The sequence below is a fragment of the Lepidochelys kempii genome, chromosome 13 (genome assembly GCF_965140265.1).
Source record: "Lepidochelys kempii isolate rLepKem1 chromosome 13, rLepKem1.hap2, whole genome shotgun sequence".
NCBI classification, from domain to species: Eukaryota; Metazoa; Chordata; order Testudines; family Cheloniidae; genus Lepidochelys; species Lepidochelys kempii.
In genome coordinates, this window is record NC_133268.1 from 18187891 (window position 1) to 18201078 (window position 13188).

At 43.3% G+C, this 13188-nt stretch overlaps 1 protein-coding gene across 4 annotated transcripts in view; it reads left to right on the forward strand.

The window, feature by feature from the left end:
- The window catches only part of SULF2 (sulfatase 2), a 248480-nt gene that overhangs the window by 196281 nt on the left and 39011 nt on the right, over window positions 1–13188 (forward strand). For 3 of the 4 annotated variants that reach the window (XM_073309507.1, XM_073309506.1, XM_073309505.1), the window contains 3 exons: window positions 199–255; window positions 1256–1385; window positions 12340–12547. In XM_073309507.1, the coding sequence (XP_073165608.1) occupies window positions 199–255; window positions 1256–1385; window positions 12340–12547 (395 nt within the window). Of the gene's footprint in view, window positions 1–198; window positions 260–1255; window positions 1386–12339; window positions 12548–13188 lie in introns of those variants that run through there. The other variant, XM_073309508.1, reaches the window with a different exon arrangement.

A 13188-nucleotide genomic window follows, 5' to 3' on the forward strand; every position in this document is an offset into this window, starting at 1 on the left:
CCGTGACAATAGTCTGTGGCTCCATTGTGGATTTTGTTCCCATGAGAACAAATCCGTCACACATTCCTTCGTGATTAGCACTGATGACACACATCTGTCTGTTTTGTACAGTTACACGTTCCTGCGGGAGAAGTGGGTTGTGTTTCTGGGGGAGGAAGGGAGGAGAGGCTGGTTTTCATGAGAATTTTGTTTTTATAGGTTCCATTTTAAAAAAAAGATGAAGGTGTGGAGAGACTCATTCCTTGTGGAGAGAGGGTAAGGAAAGAGTTAATCACAGAGCCAAGTTGCTCTAAATAGGAGAATCCTGCATGGCTGGAGCCTCCTGTGAAAGCCCATAGCTATGATCACATCCCTGCAATGTTAGTGGCATTGCTGTCATACACCTAATGCCAATGAGTCTATGATAGGAGAGACTGTATGGTGGCTTTGTGCTAGCCCTGGTCCCTGCACACAGCCGGCATAAGTGTGCTGTGCATAGAGGGGTTTGGTGCCAGTTCTGGGGTGAAGAGGAATGAATCCTTGCCCTCCTCCCTCCCTGCAAGCCACAGAGTGGGAGCAGCTCCATGACTGATATCCCACACCCTGCATGCAAAGAGGGTGTAAGATGATTGATCTTCCTAGTTGCAGATCGACTAGCCCTGCCCCCACATCGGTCCTGCCCCCAACTTCTGTGTTCACGTACAAGGATGTACACCTAGCACTTGCAGAGTGTAGCTCCATGGTACCCAGGAGGGTATGGTCGCCTTGTATGGATTCCCTGCACCCACCTTGCAGTGAAACAGTACCTCTGCAAATCAGGCTTTTGTGGTCAGCTGGGTGTTTGAAAGGACTGCATCATTTTATTAACACTCCTAGCTAGAGAGAGGCATGAACCAAGCTTCTGCTCTGCGTTTGGGGTCTGGATTTTGAAACTCCTCCTTCCACAAAGTGTGGGGATGTTCTGATTTTAGGGTTCTTCCGTGCACCCAGCTCTGTTAACTCTTGTAGTTATGTATGCTCTTACTGGGTTAATCAAATCTCCCACTTGAGGAGGCAGCATGGTCTCACCTTCCCACATTTGCAGGATAGCTCTAGTAGCCTGGTGCATTTTCAAAGCAAATGGGAGAAGTGGAGTGGATTCAGTTGCTTCTGGAGCATTAGATTTTGGCCACTGGGAGACGCAGGACACCGACAGGGATGGTCTGAGCCACTCCGGCAGACCCTGTGTAGTATTTCAAATGAGTCTTAATGGAATGCACTGTTTCTTCCCCTCCAGTAAATTACTGCATAAGAGAGAGAATGAGAAGGTGGATGCTCAGGAAGAAAACTTCCTGCCCAAATATCAGCGTGTGAAAGACCTCTGCCAGCGAGCCGAGTATCAGACCGCCTGTGAACAGCTTGGGCAGGTGAGGCATATTTAGCACACAGTGCAAGAAGTTAGATCAAGAGCTAAGTTTAACACCACTTGCAAACTGTGATAACGTCCTTCACCTCATTCTCAATGCCGGCTTATAAATCAAGTGACTCATTTTTGTGGCCTTTGCTCAGAACTGTATTACAGCATTTATGAGATTGACTGGCAGTCAGGAAATTGCTTATTCAGGTGCCTATGTATCGATTCCCAGCTACTGTAAAAGAACGGCCTTGATTATTTTAACGTTCTGTTCCCCAAACGGAATGAAGTTCAAGATACATTAGTGTTGAGAATTCACATTGAGCACCACAGGAAAAATTATTCCAAATGTACATAGGTCCCTTTGCTATGATCTCGTATGTATTTTTCTAATTATTTGAATTTAAATATACTAACATAAATTCTAATCTGAGTTCCATGTGCCCCTGTCACTAATACAAATATACAATGAAAACCATAGTTTGCATACACAGTTACCACGACTGCATGTGTTAACTGTGTGTGAGAATGAACGCTTAGCTGTCTGATTGGTCAATTGTGTCTGTGGTTTCTATGACTGTTACGTAGCTCTGCTATACAAATATGAAAATGTCCACGGCCCAGACCCAAATTACATAGGAGAAGCTCGGCAAATGATTATAGTATACCACTAGGAACAGAAGGCATATCCTCAGCCCCATATAAAGTTGCTTTGTGCCCACAGAGTGGTGCAAAGGTACCACAAGCCTGTCCTAAATAGGATTCCTCCTGGTGTGGAAGCCAGAAGGGGGTGCTCCCAGGGCTAGGATGCACTGTTTCTAGTAACAGGTTTAGTAAGTTTCACCCGAGTAATGGCCACTAGGGGGCCAGTATGAGTTGGTACATGTTACATCAGCCCTGTGGATGCTTTAACTTGTGCCAGGGGGCAGTCCTAGGATCAGGAAGGACAGTAAAATGTAGTGTAAAGCCACCCTTAGCCACCTCCTGCCCTACTGCCAGCTGCACCAATCTTATGCTCAGTGCACCTGTGAATTGACCCACAGTTTCCCAGCTGTTTGGATCTGACTCAGATGATCAGACACGTTCAGTAAGAACCTTTCCCAGAGCTGATTTTCCAGGCTTCCTTTTCCTCCTGTGGCTTTATTTTTAGGTCTAACTGCACGAGAGGTCATATTCCTCTCTTTTTCAAAGTCCAAAGTACTGAAGTCTCACTGGTATGAACTTTGGTGCAGCGGATTATTGCCATCATTTCTTTTGAGCTGGCACTCCACATGAATAGGAACAAACAGTAGATATTTAAAGTTGTCAGGCTCTTGAAGAAGTCAGAGGAAATGTTAGCTATTTCTGTTACAAAGTTTCTGGGGAAACTTATCTGTTCTGTTCCCATCACTATGTATCCTGCGAGGGCTGTTTCAACTTCTTTCTTATACTATTCTCTTCCCTGTGGCTTGGAACTTTGTAGTAGGGATTGAAGGGTCAAGATTTTTCACATAGGTTCAGATAGACACTGGAACTGTCTCCTTGTAAGAGGTTACATAGCTGCATGCAGGGCTTTTTTCCCTGAAATTACTGCATGTCACGGTCCTTGGGGGGGGGGGTGGTCAGTCTCTGTACGGTAACACATATGCATGTGCACACACTTACATTTTTGTGAATAGTAAAATACTTCTGACATCAAGCAAAAGTGAGAAAAGGGGTCAGATCTCTACCCAGAATTCTTGGTAAATTGAGAGGAGAGGTGTGATACTGGGAGATGGAAGGAAAATAATTGTTTTCTGCATTTCAGTAAGATGTAATTGGAAGTAATGGGATGATATTGAGCAAAAGAGAAATTAAGTTGGACATCAGGAAAAATTGCCTGACAGCCAAGTCTTTTAGACCCTGGGATGCTTTCCCCAGGGAATTTCAATCCAGTTAGCCCTTGCTATAGAGAACACGCCCTAGTGCTCTGTCTAGACAGAAAGTGCAATGGGAGATGAATGTGTTGTCTATGGGCAGAATTTGTCCCTAAATATGGGTGCATCTAAATGACTTCAGAATGAAGCAAGACAAACCTTGAAGGGGGCATATTATTATTTGTTTGGGGCTGTTGATCTAGACAGCCCTACACGATAGGTAAAATATGCCAAATGCATAACAAATCCCAGTCCTGAGAAGTTTAAAGTGTAGGTGCAGTAGTTACAGTACAAACACAGGGCTCTTCTACACAAACAATTAGTTTGCAGCAAGCTGGGGTGTGAATCTACCCAGTACTAGCTTGCTGCAGACCAGCTGTCCATGTGGACCCTGCTGCCGTGCATTAACCATTCATTTAGTTTGCTTTGATCCAGTCGTCTTTGATCTGGGACTAGATCAAAGTGAAGAGGACTAGATCAAAGCAAACTAATGAATTGTTAGTGTGTGGCAGCAGGGTCCACATGGACAGTGAGTCCACAGCAGGCTAGTGCTGGATAGATTCACACCCCAGCTTGTTGTGAACTAAATGCTCATGTAGATACGCCCATGGTCCTGGTCCCATAAGGTGGATTCCCAACGAGAGGTTGAGGGCATTTAATACTAAGCAGCTCCTAGTAGCCAGAGTGCTTCATAGAATAGGTGGATTTTTTCAGATCCTATTATAAAGGATGGAGGATATAGCTTGGTCAGGATTAGGGCCTTGGCCAAAGCCCACTGAAGTCATTGGGAGTCTTTCACTGAGTTTTGGACCAGGCTGTTAATAAGAGAGATGCTCCAAGCACAGAGGATAGTAGGAAAGCTGGTAGGAAGTCTTGAGTAGGAGAAGGAGACAAAAGAAAAGCTAGAAGAGAGGCACAAGCAGATCATCAGGACGAGGCAGGAGGCGTACAAGAGGAGGAGGATGGAGTTCTGGATGGAGGGGAGGTAAGGAGAGTGTTGAATGCAAAGTGGAGAGCTTATAATTCTCCTTTGTATACACAGCTACCATCACTACAAACAGCACTTCCCGCCAGTCCCTGCAACCCTGAACTGTTAAGTCATTTCTCCCCCTTACAAAATTCTCCTTGAACTGTAATCAGGTTAATAAGAGGGCACTGAGACCATTTGTGCTGTTAAAACCCTTGATACAAAGTCTCTCTTGGGGGTGGGTCAGGTTGGGTTGGGTTGACTTGACACTAGTGAATGCAAATACCCACAGAGTGTTATGGGAACGTGTGTAGCAGCCTTCCAGGTTTTCTTTTGCAGCTAGTGTTGCATTAGTTACATCCAACAAAGGACAACTGTAGCCCCAGATGAAAGAACAATTCAGAATTCATATTCGGAGATCTAAAGGGGGGATGAGCTCTTCCTTCCCGCATGAAATAAAACACATTTATCCTAACACCTAATGGCTTACACACAATTTCTTTCTCTTCTTTGCAATTCGGCCTTACGTTCTATATTGACTTGGTAAGCGGAAGCTGACCCACTTTTATCTACCAGCCTGCATTAATATGCTTTTGTGGAAGCCAATTATGATATCAGGATTGCTCTGTGGAGTAATCACAGCAACTCCTCAGTATCATCATAACAGTTGCACAAAGGACTCCATTTGAGTAATTACACACATTTGCTTAGCGTGTTTCACCCACTCAGCTAGAAGATCACTAGAGTGAATCTAGTCCATGCCTTTAAAAAATAGCACATTTCCTTTTTAAATAATGTGATGTGGGATAATTGTGTTTAGCCATTTGCTAAGAAAAACAGATGTCTGAGTTGGCAGTATTTCCTCTTCATCCCCTGCTCTTTCTTTGTTGTGCTACTTGTTATGGCTCAAAATGTCTTTGTGTAGGGTTAAAAAGCTTCCTTTTGCACTGCCGTTTTCTCCAGGAGAATTTAGAGTCCATCTCCAGTTCCCTCCCACATAACAGTTCTGCATGTGGAAGGCTAGTTGCTCATCCCTCCCTCTGGCTGTTTTGTGCTATGCAGTGGGTGCTTTAGATTCCCCTCTTGCAGAGGTTCTCAAACTTCATTGCACCGTGACCCCCTTCTTACAACAAAAATTACTATACGACCCCATGAGGGGGGACTGAAGTCTGAGTCCAAGGGTTTCAGCCCCAGTCAGTGGGCTTTGACCCGGGCAGTGGGGCTTGGGCTTCAGCTTGGCCCCAGGCTTTGGCTTCAGCCCTGGGCCCCAGAAAGTCTAAGGTAGCCCATTAAAATGGGGTCCCGACCCACAGCTTGAGAACCGCTGCCTATTGTAAGGAAATACTCAGGTGGCATAAAGGTGACCAGAACATGCTGTAGTAAGATGATCCATGGCTGGCAGAGCACTCCCTAGGGTTTTATTCCTGTCAGCATAATTATTATGTTGGAGGCTGAACTGGCCCCTGACTGGCCCCAGGATTAGGGAAGTAGAAAGGTGGCTTAGACCTCCCTTTTTCCCTCTGTCCGGTGGTTCCTGCACCCTGGGCAGAGCACATCTTGGCTAGACTTGGGAACTGGACCATAGTGCACAACACTCTCCTTCAGTAGCTGGAAAGAGTATACACAGTAAGGCATCTATTTGTCTGCCTTTGTGATGCTCTGGCTCGCGGAGATGAATCCTGGAAGTTACTCAGGAATCTAGCATCTGTAGCAGTACGGCATGTGCGACCAAGTGAGCTATCAAGCCAGCCGGAATCTCCTCTGAAGAGTTTCCGAGATCCATGGTGCTCAATGCCTCATAGGATCTGGACCTTAATATGTGATTAAAACCAGAAATAATTTGTTCAGACATTAAAAATAATGAGGCATTGTTGATTGTTTCCAGTCCCTTATTGAAAATTAAAATCACAGAGATTTCCTAAATGTTGTTTTCAAGGATTATTTATCTATTTCTGATTGCAGTATATGATTAGTGGGGTTGGGAGGAATTATCCCCCGGGTCAGATTGGCAGAGACCCTGGAGGTTTATCGCCTTCCTCTGCAGCATGGGGCACGGGTCACTTGCAGGTTTAAACTAGTGTAAATGATGAATTCTCTGTAACTCCAAGTCTTTAAACCATGATTTGAGGACTTCACTAACTCAGCTGGAGGTTAGGGGTCTATTACAGGAGTCGGTAGGTGAGGTTCTATGGCCTGCAATGTGCAGGAGGTCAGACTAGACAGTCATGATGGTCCCTTCTGACCTTAAAGTCTATGAATCTTTTCTGTTTAGCCAGAAATAGCCCATAATGATATATCCTCTGTTGATAACCATTATATTACTTGTATTGGGTTTTATTGTTGAGCTTAACTGCTTCATGGAACCTAGATAACATTTGTACCTCCTGTTAATTATGGGATGTGTTTTTGAATCCCTTTCAGTAAAGATAACAGGAGCAAGTTACTGGCTGAAGTCAATATAATTCAGCAACAACAAAACCCAAATACCCTGACACAAATAGCAGTGTGGTGCAGTGGACAGCACGTTGAGCTTGAAAGTCAGGCGATGAGGGTTCTAACCTCAGCTCCATCACTTGCCTGCTGTGTGACCTGAGACATGCCACCTCACCTCCCTCTGCCTGTTTCCTCTCCTACCCTTGGTCTTGTCTATTTAGATTGTAAGGTCTTTTGCTTAGGGGTTCTCCTTCATTGTGTTTGTCCAGCACCTAGTTCAATGGGAGCCAGTTGCATTTGGGGCTTCTTGACATTACCATAGTACAAATACTAATAGTCTTAATAAATTAATTATAGAACGACAATATTTAAGTTCAGACAGAGTTAAATTTTCATTCATGGTCATGTGTTGATATAGCTGACTGTAGCTAACGGCTGTTTCATTGTTATGCCAAGAAGCATCCTAAATTTCATCTTCCTATCTGTAAGTTTCCCTTCATTCATCTTGTAATTTTAAGGTTTGAATTATATGCAGTGCTTGATGAAGCTGAATTTGAGCTCAGAGGCTACTGGTCAGGAGTTTCACAAGTTGTCAACCAGTGTAAGGGAATAGAAGCCAAACGGAATGAAGAGCAGGAAGTATTATTTCTGTACTGATGATTTGGAGGAAAGGAAACTCGATTCATCCTTTGCTGATAGAGAAACTGGTGGGAGTGCACAGGAGAGCAACAGAGATAAAAGGTTTGGAAAATAAGACCTGTGAGGAAAGGTTAAGGAACTGGACGTGTTCAGTCTAGAGAAAAGATGGCTGAGGGAAGAGATAACTGTCAACAAGTATCTAAATAGATGCTGTACACAAGACAAACCAATTATTTTCAATCAGCAAGCACAGAAGAAGAGAGAGAGCAGGAAAAATTCATTTTAAGTATTAGGGGAAGCTTGGTAGCACTTGGGCAACAGAACAAAGTGCCAGTAGAGGCTGTAGAATTACTTACATTGGAGATATTCAAGTGAAAACTAGAGCTGTACGGATTGTGCATGATTTAGGAATCATTAAATCAGTCCTGCACAGGAGGGTGGACTAGGTGACTCATTCCCGTCTAGCCAGAGGATTTTGCCATATTATCCTGATTAGTCCAACCAACCAGGGCGGAAGGCTTGTGGCTATCTAACTGATCAGAGCTGGAGCTGCACTTTTCACTTTACTGCCTACTGGGATTTCATCCCTTCCTTCAGCAAAAGAAGAAACCCCTGAGACACACAATGCTGACTTGAGGCTTAGTCCTGGAATCCATGGGCTTCAGGGAGAGTCTCACGTGATCAGCCCCTTTTTCCAAAATAAAAACATTGTAAATTGAAAGAGAGATTCACTGAGGAAATAAGCAAGCTGCATGAAAAAACCTACTGTGAAGGTCACAGTTATTTATTTCTGATTGGAGCCCCAAGTAATGACTTTGAATTAACACCTGTAATTGCTCTAGTGGCAGGAAAGCTCTGAAGCACAATAATGCAAAACCACTTGATGGTGGTAGGGAATGGGATGGAAATTAAGACTTCTTGATATGAATACAAAATACAACATGCATCTGCCAGTAGGGGTTACGTACATGTTAAAAGAGGATAGCTTCACTGAAGAAATCCAAGACATTATTGTCTGCATGCGTCAAGGAAAAGTATCTGTTCCTTATACATCTGCTGCTAGATTTGTGTTTTAGTGCCCAGCTATTTCTACGTGTAGGAGATACTTTGGGCCTTTGTGAAGGGATATTCTAGGATCACTTTTCCATAACACTGAAGTTGCCCATTCAACTGTGGGCTCGGTTTCTCCAAATCATGACTGCTGTGATTAGTACATGTCGGGGAGGGGCTGAGAGCACTTGAGTATGCCTAGCTAAATAGGTGGCAGTGGGCACCGACGGAGCTGGTTAACTGGCACTGTTGCCCTATGTGGACAATAGGAATTCCTCTACTAGAGCAATATGAAATGAGAAGTATGAAGAGTTGTTAACTTGATGGCTTTCAGGCCACACTGCAAAAGCCTCTTATTTGAATGTGTGTTCTGTGGGAGTGCACCCTCACTGACCTCACGTTAACTAACTCCTAGTAAGTAACGTGAGCTTAAAATCCTAGTGAAGACAGGTCAGTTTGCAGGGTTAACAAGTATCAGGTCATTGTAAACCTTAGGCTCCTGCACAGCAGGTTGGGATAGACTGTAGGGGAGCCTAGTGTTCACAATGACCTGCTAATGTTGGTTAAAACTACAAACTGCCCATCTTCAGTAAGGTTTTTAAGATGTTAGTTACCATGAGTTAGGTCATATGAGTTAAGAACATGCCGGATTTTTCCTCATGAAGACAAAAAAGAGGGAGTGGTAAAAGGAGGTGTTTTGCTGCTTGGATTTATTGGCTAGCTGCATTAACCCATTATTTGTAAATCATTATATTTTGTTGCTGGGTGGTCATCATTTGTGACTGTGAGCCTAATTAATTGTCAGGGCACCTGGCGCTCTTTGGGTAGTTTGAATTGTTTAAATCGCCCTCCACTCAAATACAGAAAGTTGTACTCATTTCCCTCAGTGTGAACGTGCTCTACAGCAGACAGGAATGATGGCAGCTGCTATTATTCCTTGACAAAATGGGTGTTAATGCTTAGAAGCAGGCTCAGGGTGCATTGCAGGATCCATGGGGAGCATGCCCCTGAGTACGCACACACATCTTTGGAAAAAATAGAAGTAAACTATTTCTGAGCATTTCTGGTTTGTTCTGAACTTCTCTCTTTGGTGCAATTGTCCAATGTATGTTTCTAAAGAGTTTTGCTCAGTATCTTTGTGCATTTATTCAGCAGATAGGCCTATTGATTACAAACATGCTTTTGTAACAAAGCCTTCCAGTGACTTTCACAACAGCTCAGAACTCCTCTGTGAAGATTTTTAAATGCACCAAATTAATGTAATTCTCCCAGTTCACATGGAAGGAGAAAGTTGGGCATTTCTTGCTTTCTTGATGAGAGATGAAGGAAGAAGAGAATAAATTGTATTGGGGCACTTATATACAGCAGTTACCATCTTGTCATATTAACTTCCTCATTGCTGAATCTATGAAAAAGGCTCTCTTTACTGATACATCATTTTTCTATAGCTGAGTTCTACTAAGCAGGAAATGTAGCTGGTCTGTATATTTTCCAAAACAAGGTTCAGATGAATCAAAATTATTCAAAAATATAGCTTTCTCCAATATAAGAGCTGGTATTAAGCAAACAGATTTCTTAATTTAAACTCGGGTAGTTACATTTTATCACATTAAGTAATTTTAAAAATACTTACCTGGCGATTTAATCTTCAGAGCTTTTTTCCTCACACACCCTGGAAGGTAAATTTATCCCACTTTAACAGAGGAGGAAACTAAGGACCCAACCCTGCAAATGCCTAACTTTCAAATCTGAGGAGTCCCATGGGATTCTACATGTGCTTAATGCTAAGCAGGTGCGTAAATCTGAGTAAGACTGGGGCCTAGGACACACACACAACTTGTCCAAATCCACAAAAGGTGTCTGTGTCCAGGCCATAATTACAATTCAGGAGTCCGTAGCTCCCAGTCCACCAGACATGCAACAAAGTCTTGAACTCTTAAAAAAAAAAAAAAAAAAAAAAAAAAAAAAAAAAAAATTAAAGCATATGTTGAATGTGGAGAAACAAGCTCTGGTTGGCCAGGACTGTGCAAGATCTCTAAACTAAGGTGCCACAAGTACTCCTTTTCTTTAAACTGCCTCTGCAATACAAGCACTGGGTTGCTGTTTTCTGCTTCGCTGTTGTGCAAATAGTGGTATAAATTTCAAAGGAAAATGAAAGCTTTGTTCCCAAGCTCCAGAAGCATCTCTCTGTGGGAACTGAGTTATTCTTCCTCATAGAGCGGCAAGTTGGTTGTAGAATATTCTTTCACTTGAGAGCTGCTGCTGGTTTGTGGGTTGTTTTTTGTTTGTTGTTCCTTTTGAAAATGTCCCAAAGTTCTGGTGAGGCCTGGAGGCTCAGATCTAGAGAACCTGTAATAGAGAAAAAGTGGAATTTTTCTCAAGAAAAACTACAAGATGAATGGGGGTTTTCCAGTGATGGTAGATTTGGGACAGTAACAGACACCTTTCCATGTTTTAAAAATGAGCCCTTTTCTTTTGCTTTATTGCAAGTTTGTTGTATTTCCCCCCCCCTCCCCCGATACCTAATTCAGTGGTACCAAAAGGCTCTACAGGTCAATTTTTTACAATTTGAAAATACACAAGGGCTTAAATAGAGATTGGATGGCATGAGATTGTATCCGTCTTGGGTGGAAATTATGGCTCTCACTTTATGGTTGTCCAGCCCAGCTCCATTGACTTCAGTGGGAGGTAGATCAAGCCTAAAAGGTGCAGTTGAACACGTTTTCATGATCTTCCTCCAGTGCCAGAGGTCTGAGAGAAGTATTCCTTAAAAAGCTACTGAGATACATGCTTGGTCAGGGTGTGCCTACACTGCAAAGAAAAACCGTCTGTGTCCTATCTCAGTTGACTTGGGTTCAGGGGGCTTCGGCTGTGGAACTAAAAATAGCAGTGTAAATGTTCCTACTTGGGCTCTGAATCCGTCAAACTTGGAATCCAGGCTGTAGCCCAAGCGGGAACATCTACATTGATATTTTAAGCCCTACAAGCCCAAGACTATTGGCCTAGGCTCTGAGATTCGGTGCCTCAGGATTTTTTTTTTTTTGTAGTGTAGACATATCCACAGGTGCATAGACTGTGGGAAGGGAGGTGGAGGTCTCAAATAAGTTGCTTCTCCCCTTGTATTGTGTGGGGTGGGGCTATGATTACACACAGGTTGCCCTCCTGGACTGATGAAGTAGTATTCTGTCAGGCTGGAGAATGCTGTGATTCGTAGGAAGGGAGAGCATTAAAGGAAATAACTTGCCAGTCTTTTAAAGTTGGGACTAAACTTCGCTCCTCCATTGCCACGGTCCCAAGATTTGTTCTCTCATTTCTGGGACTGGTCTCCCTGTTGTGGGTTATTTTGTGTAAAGTCCACAAGGAAACGGGCAGCAGGCTAGAAATTAGGGAGTCCCTCTGCCAGACCTGATAGACTGTGCATTCCAGGTGTAAAGGACAATCGTATGGAAGGCAACTGGCCAGTTAAAAAAGACTTCTAAATCTTTGATTTATAACTGTGATTGTTTTGTTACATTACAGTAATAAGCCAACTGTCCTCAAGCTAAATAAAGTGCATAGAAAATATGGCAACTCCCTTCATTCTACTCACCCAAAAAGCTTGCGTACAAGCAAAATCAAATGCAAAAACAGAATAAAGAAGATATGCGTTGAAAATGAGAAGGTTGCAACAACCAGTGTATTTTGAGTGTAGATAATTTAACGAAGTGGCGATTTATCCTGGGCTGTTTTTAGCTTTTTGGTGAGTCTGGTAAACCTGTGTTGCAGACATGTTGTACTTTTGCATTTGTTCAGATGTTGCTACAGACCCAGCCTTTTGCAGATACACTTATATGGAGCTTTATACTTTTGGTAAGACCCTCAGCGACTGCAGTGATGGGCACAGTATTGAAAGATAGTTTTCGCTAATGACTAGCTCTGTCTGTCTCTTTGTATCCTGTCTGTGGCATGGTGGCAGTGTTCTAACAACCAAATGTAACTTACAGAAATGGCAGTGTATAGAAGATGCCAGCGGGAAGCTCAAGCTGCACAAGTGCAAAGGGGTGGCTCACCTGGCAGCTGCGAGCAGCAGCAAGGGGCTCTCCAATCTCATGCCCAAGTATTACAGCAGGAAAAGTGAAGACTGCAACTGTGAGGAAAACGAATACAAGCTGAGCCCTATTGGACAGAGAACGAAACTCTTCTCTAAGAAACGTAAGTGACCGCGCTGCCTCTTCTGTCTCTGTGTCATAGAAAAAAGGCTTGCTCTTTGCTCATAGAACATTCTCAAGCTTGGGTGCCTGATGTTAAAGAACCTGGATCTGTATGTAGGCACCCGAATAAGTGATCTGATTTTCAGAGGTGCTGAGTGCCTGCAGCTGTCACTGAAAATCAGGCCACTGATCTGTACAAATACAGATTTAGGTGTTTAACATTAGACACCCAAATTTGAAAATGTCCTCAACCTGTGGAACACAAGGATTATTTGGGAGTAGAATGTTTTGATGCTTTGCCATCCAAAGCAGGACAATACGGTGTCTTCAGTGGGACCAGGAATTGCCCCTCAGCATTTAGTGACTGTGAATTTGTTTGATCATCCTGTCTGGGTGGAGCATGTATTTTATGTACGTCCAGAAGCTTCTCTTAGGGATGTGGTTATGGCTATCCGCTCCTTGGATACATATTGTGGCATGAGAGAAGCCTAATGGGTCTGTTTCCCCACTGCCTTCAACTTGTTTAGTCACTTACACCCATACAAATGGAGTGTAAAGCACAGCCATTTGGATTCAGCAGGGTTTGTACCTTGTTTGCTCAGGTGCAAAGCCTATACGAGGTGTAAGTCTGTGATGATTCAG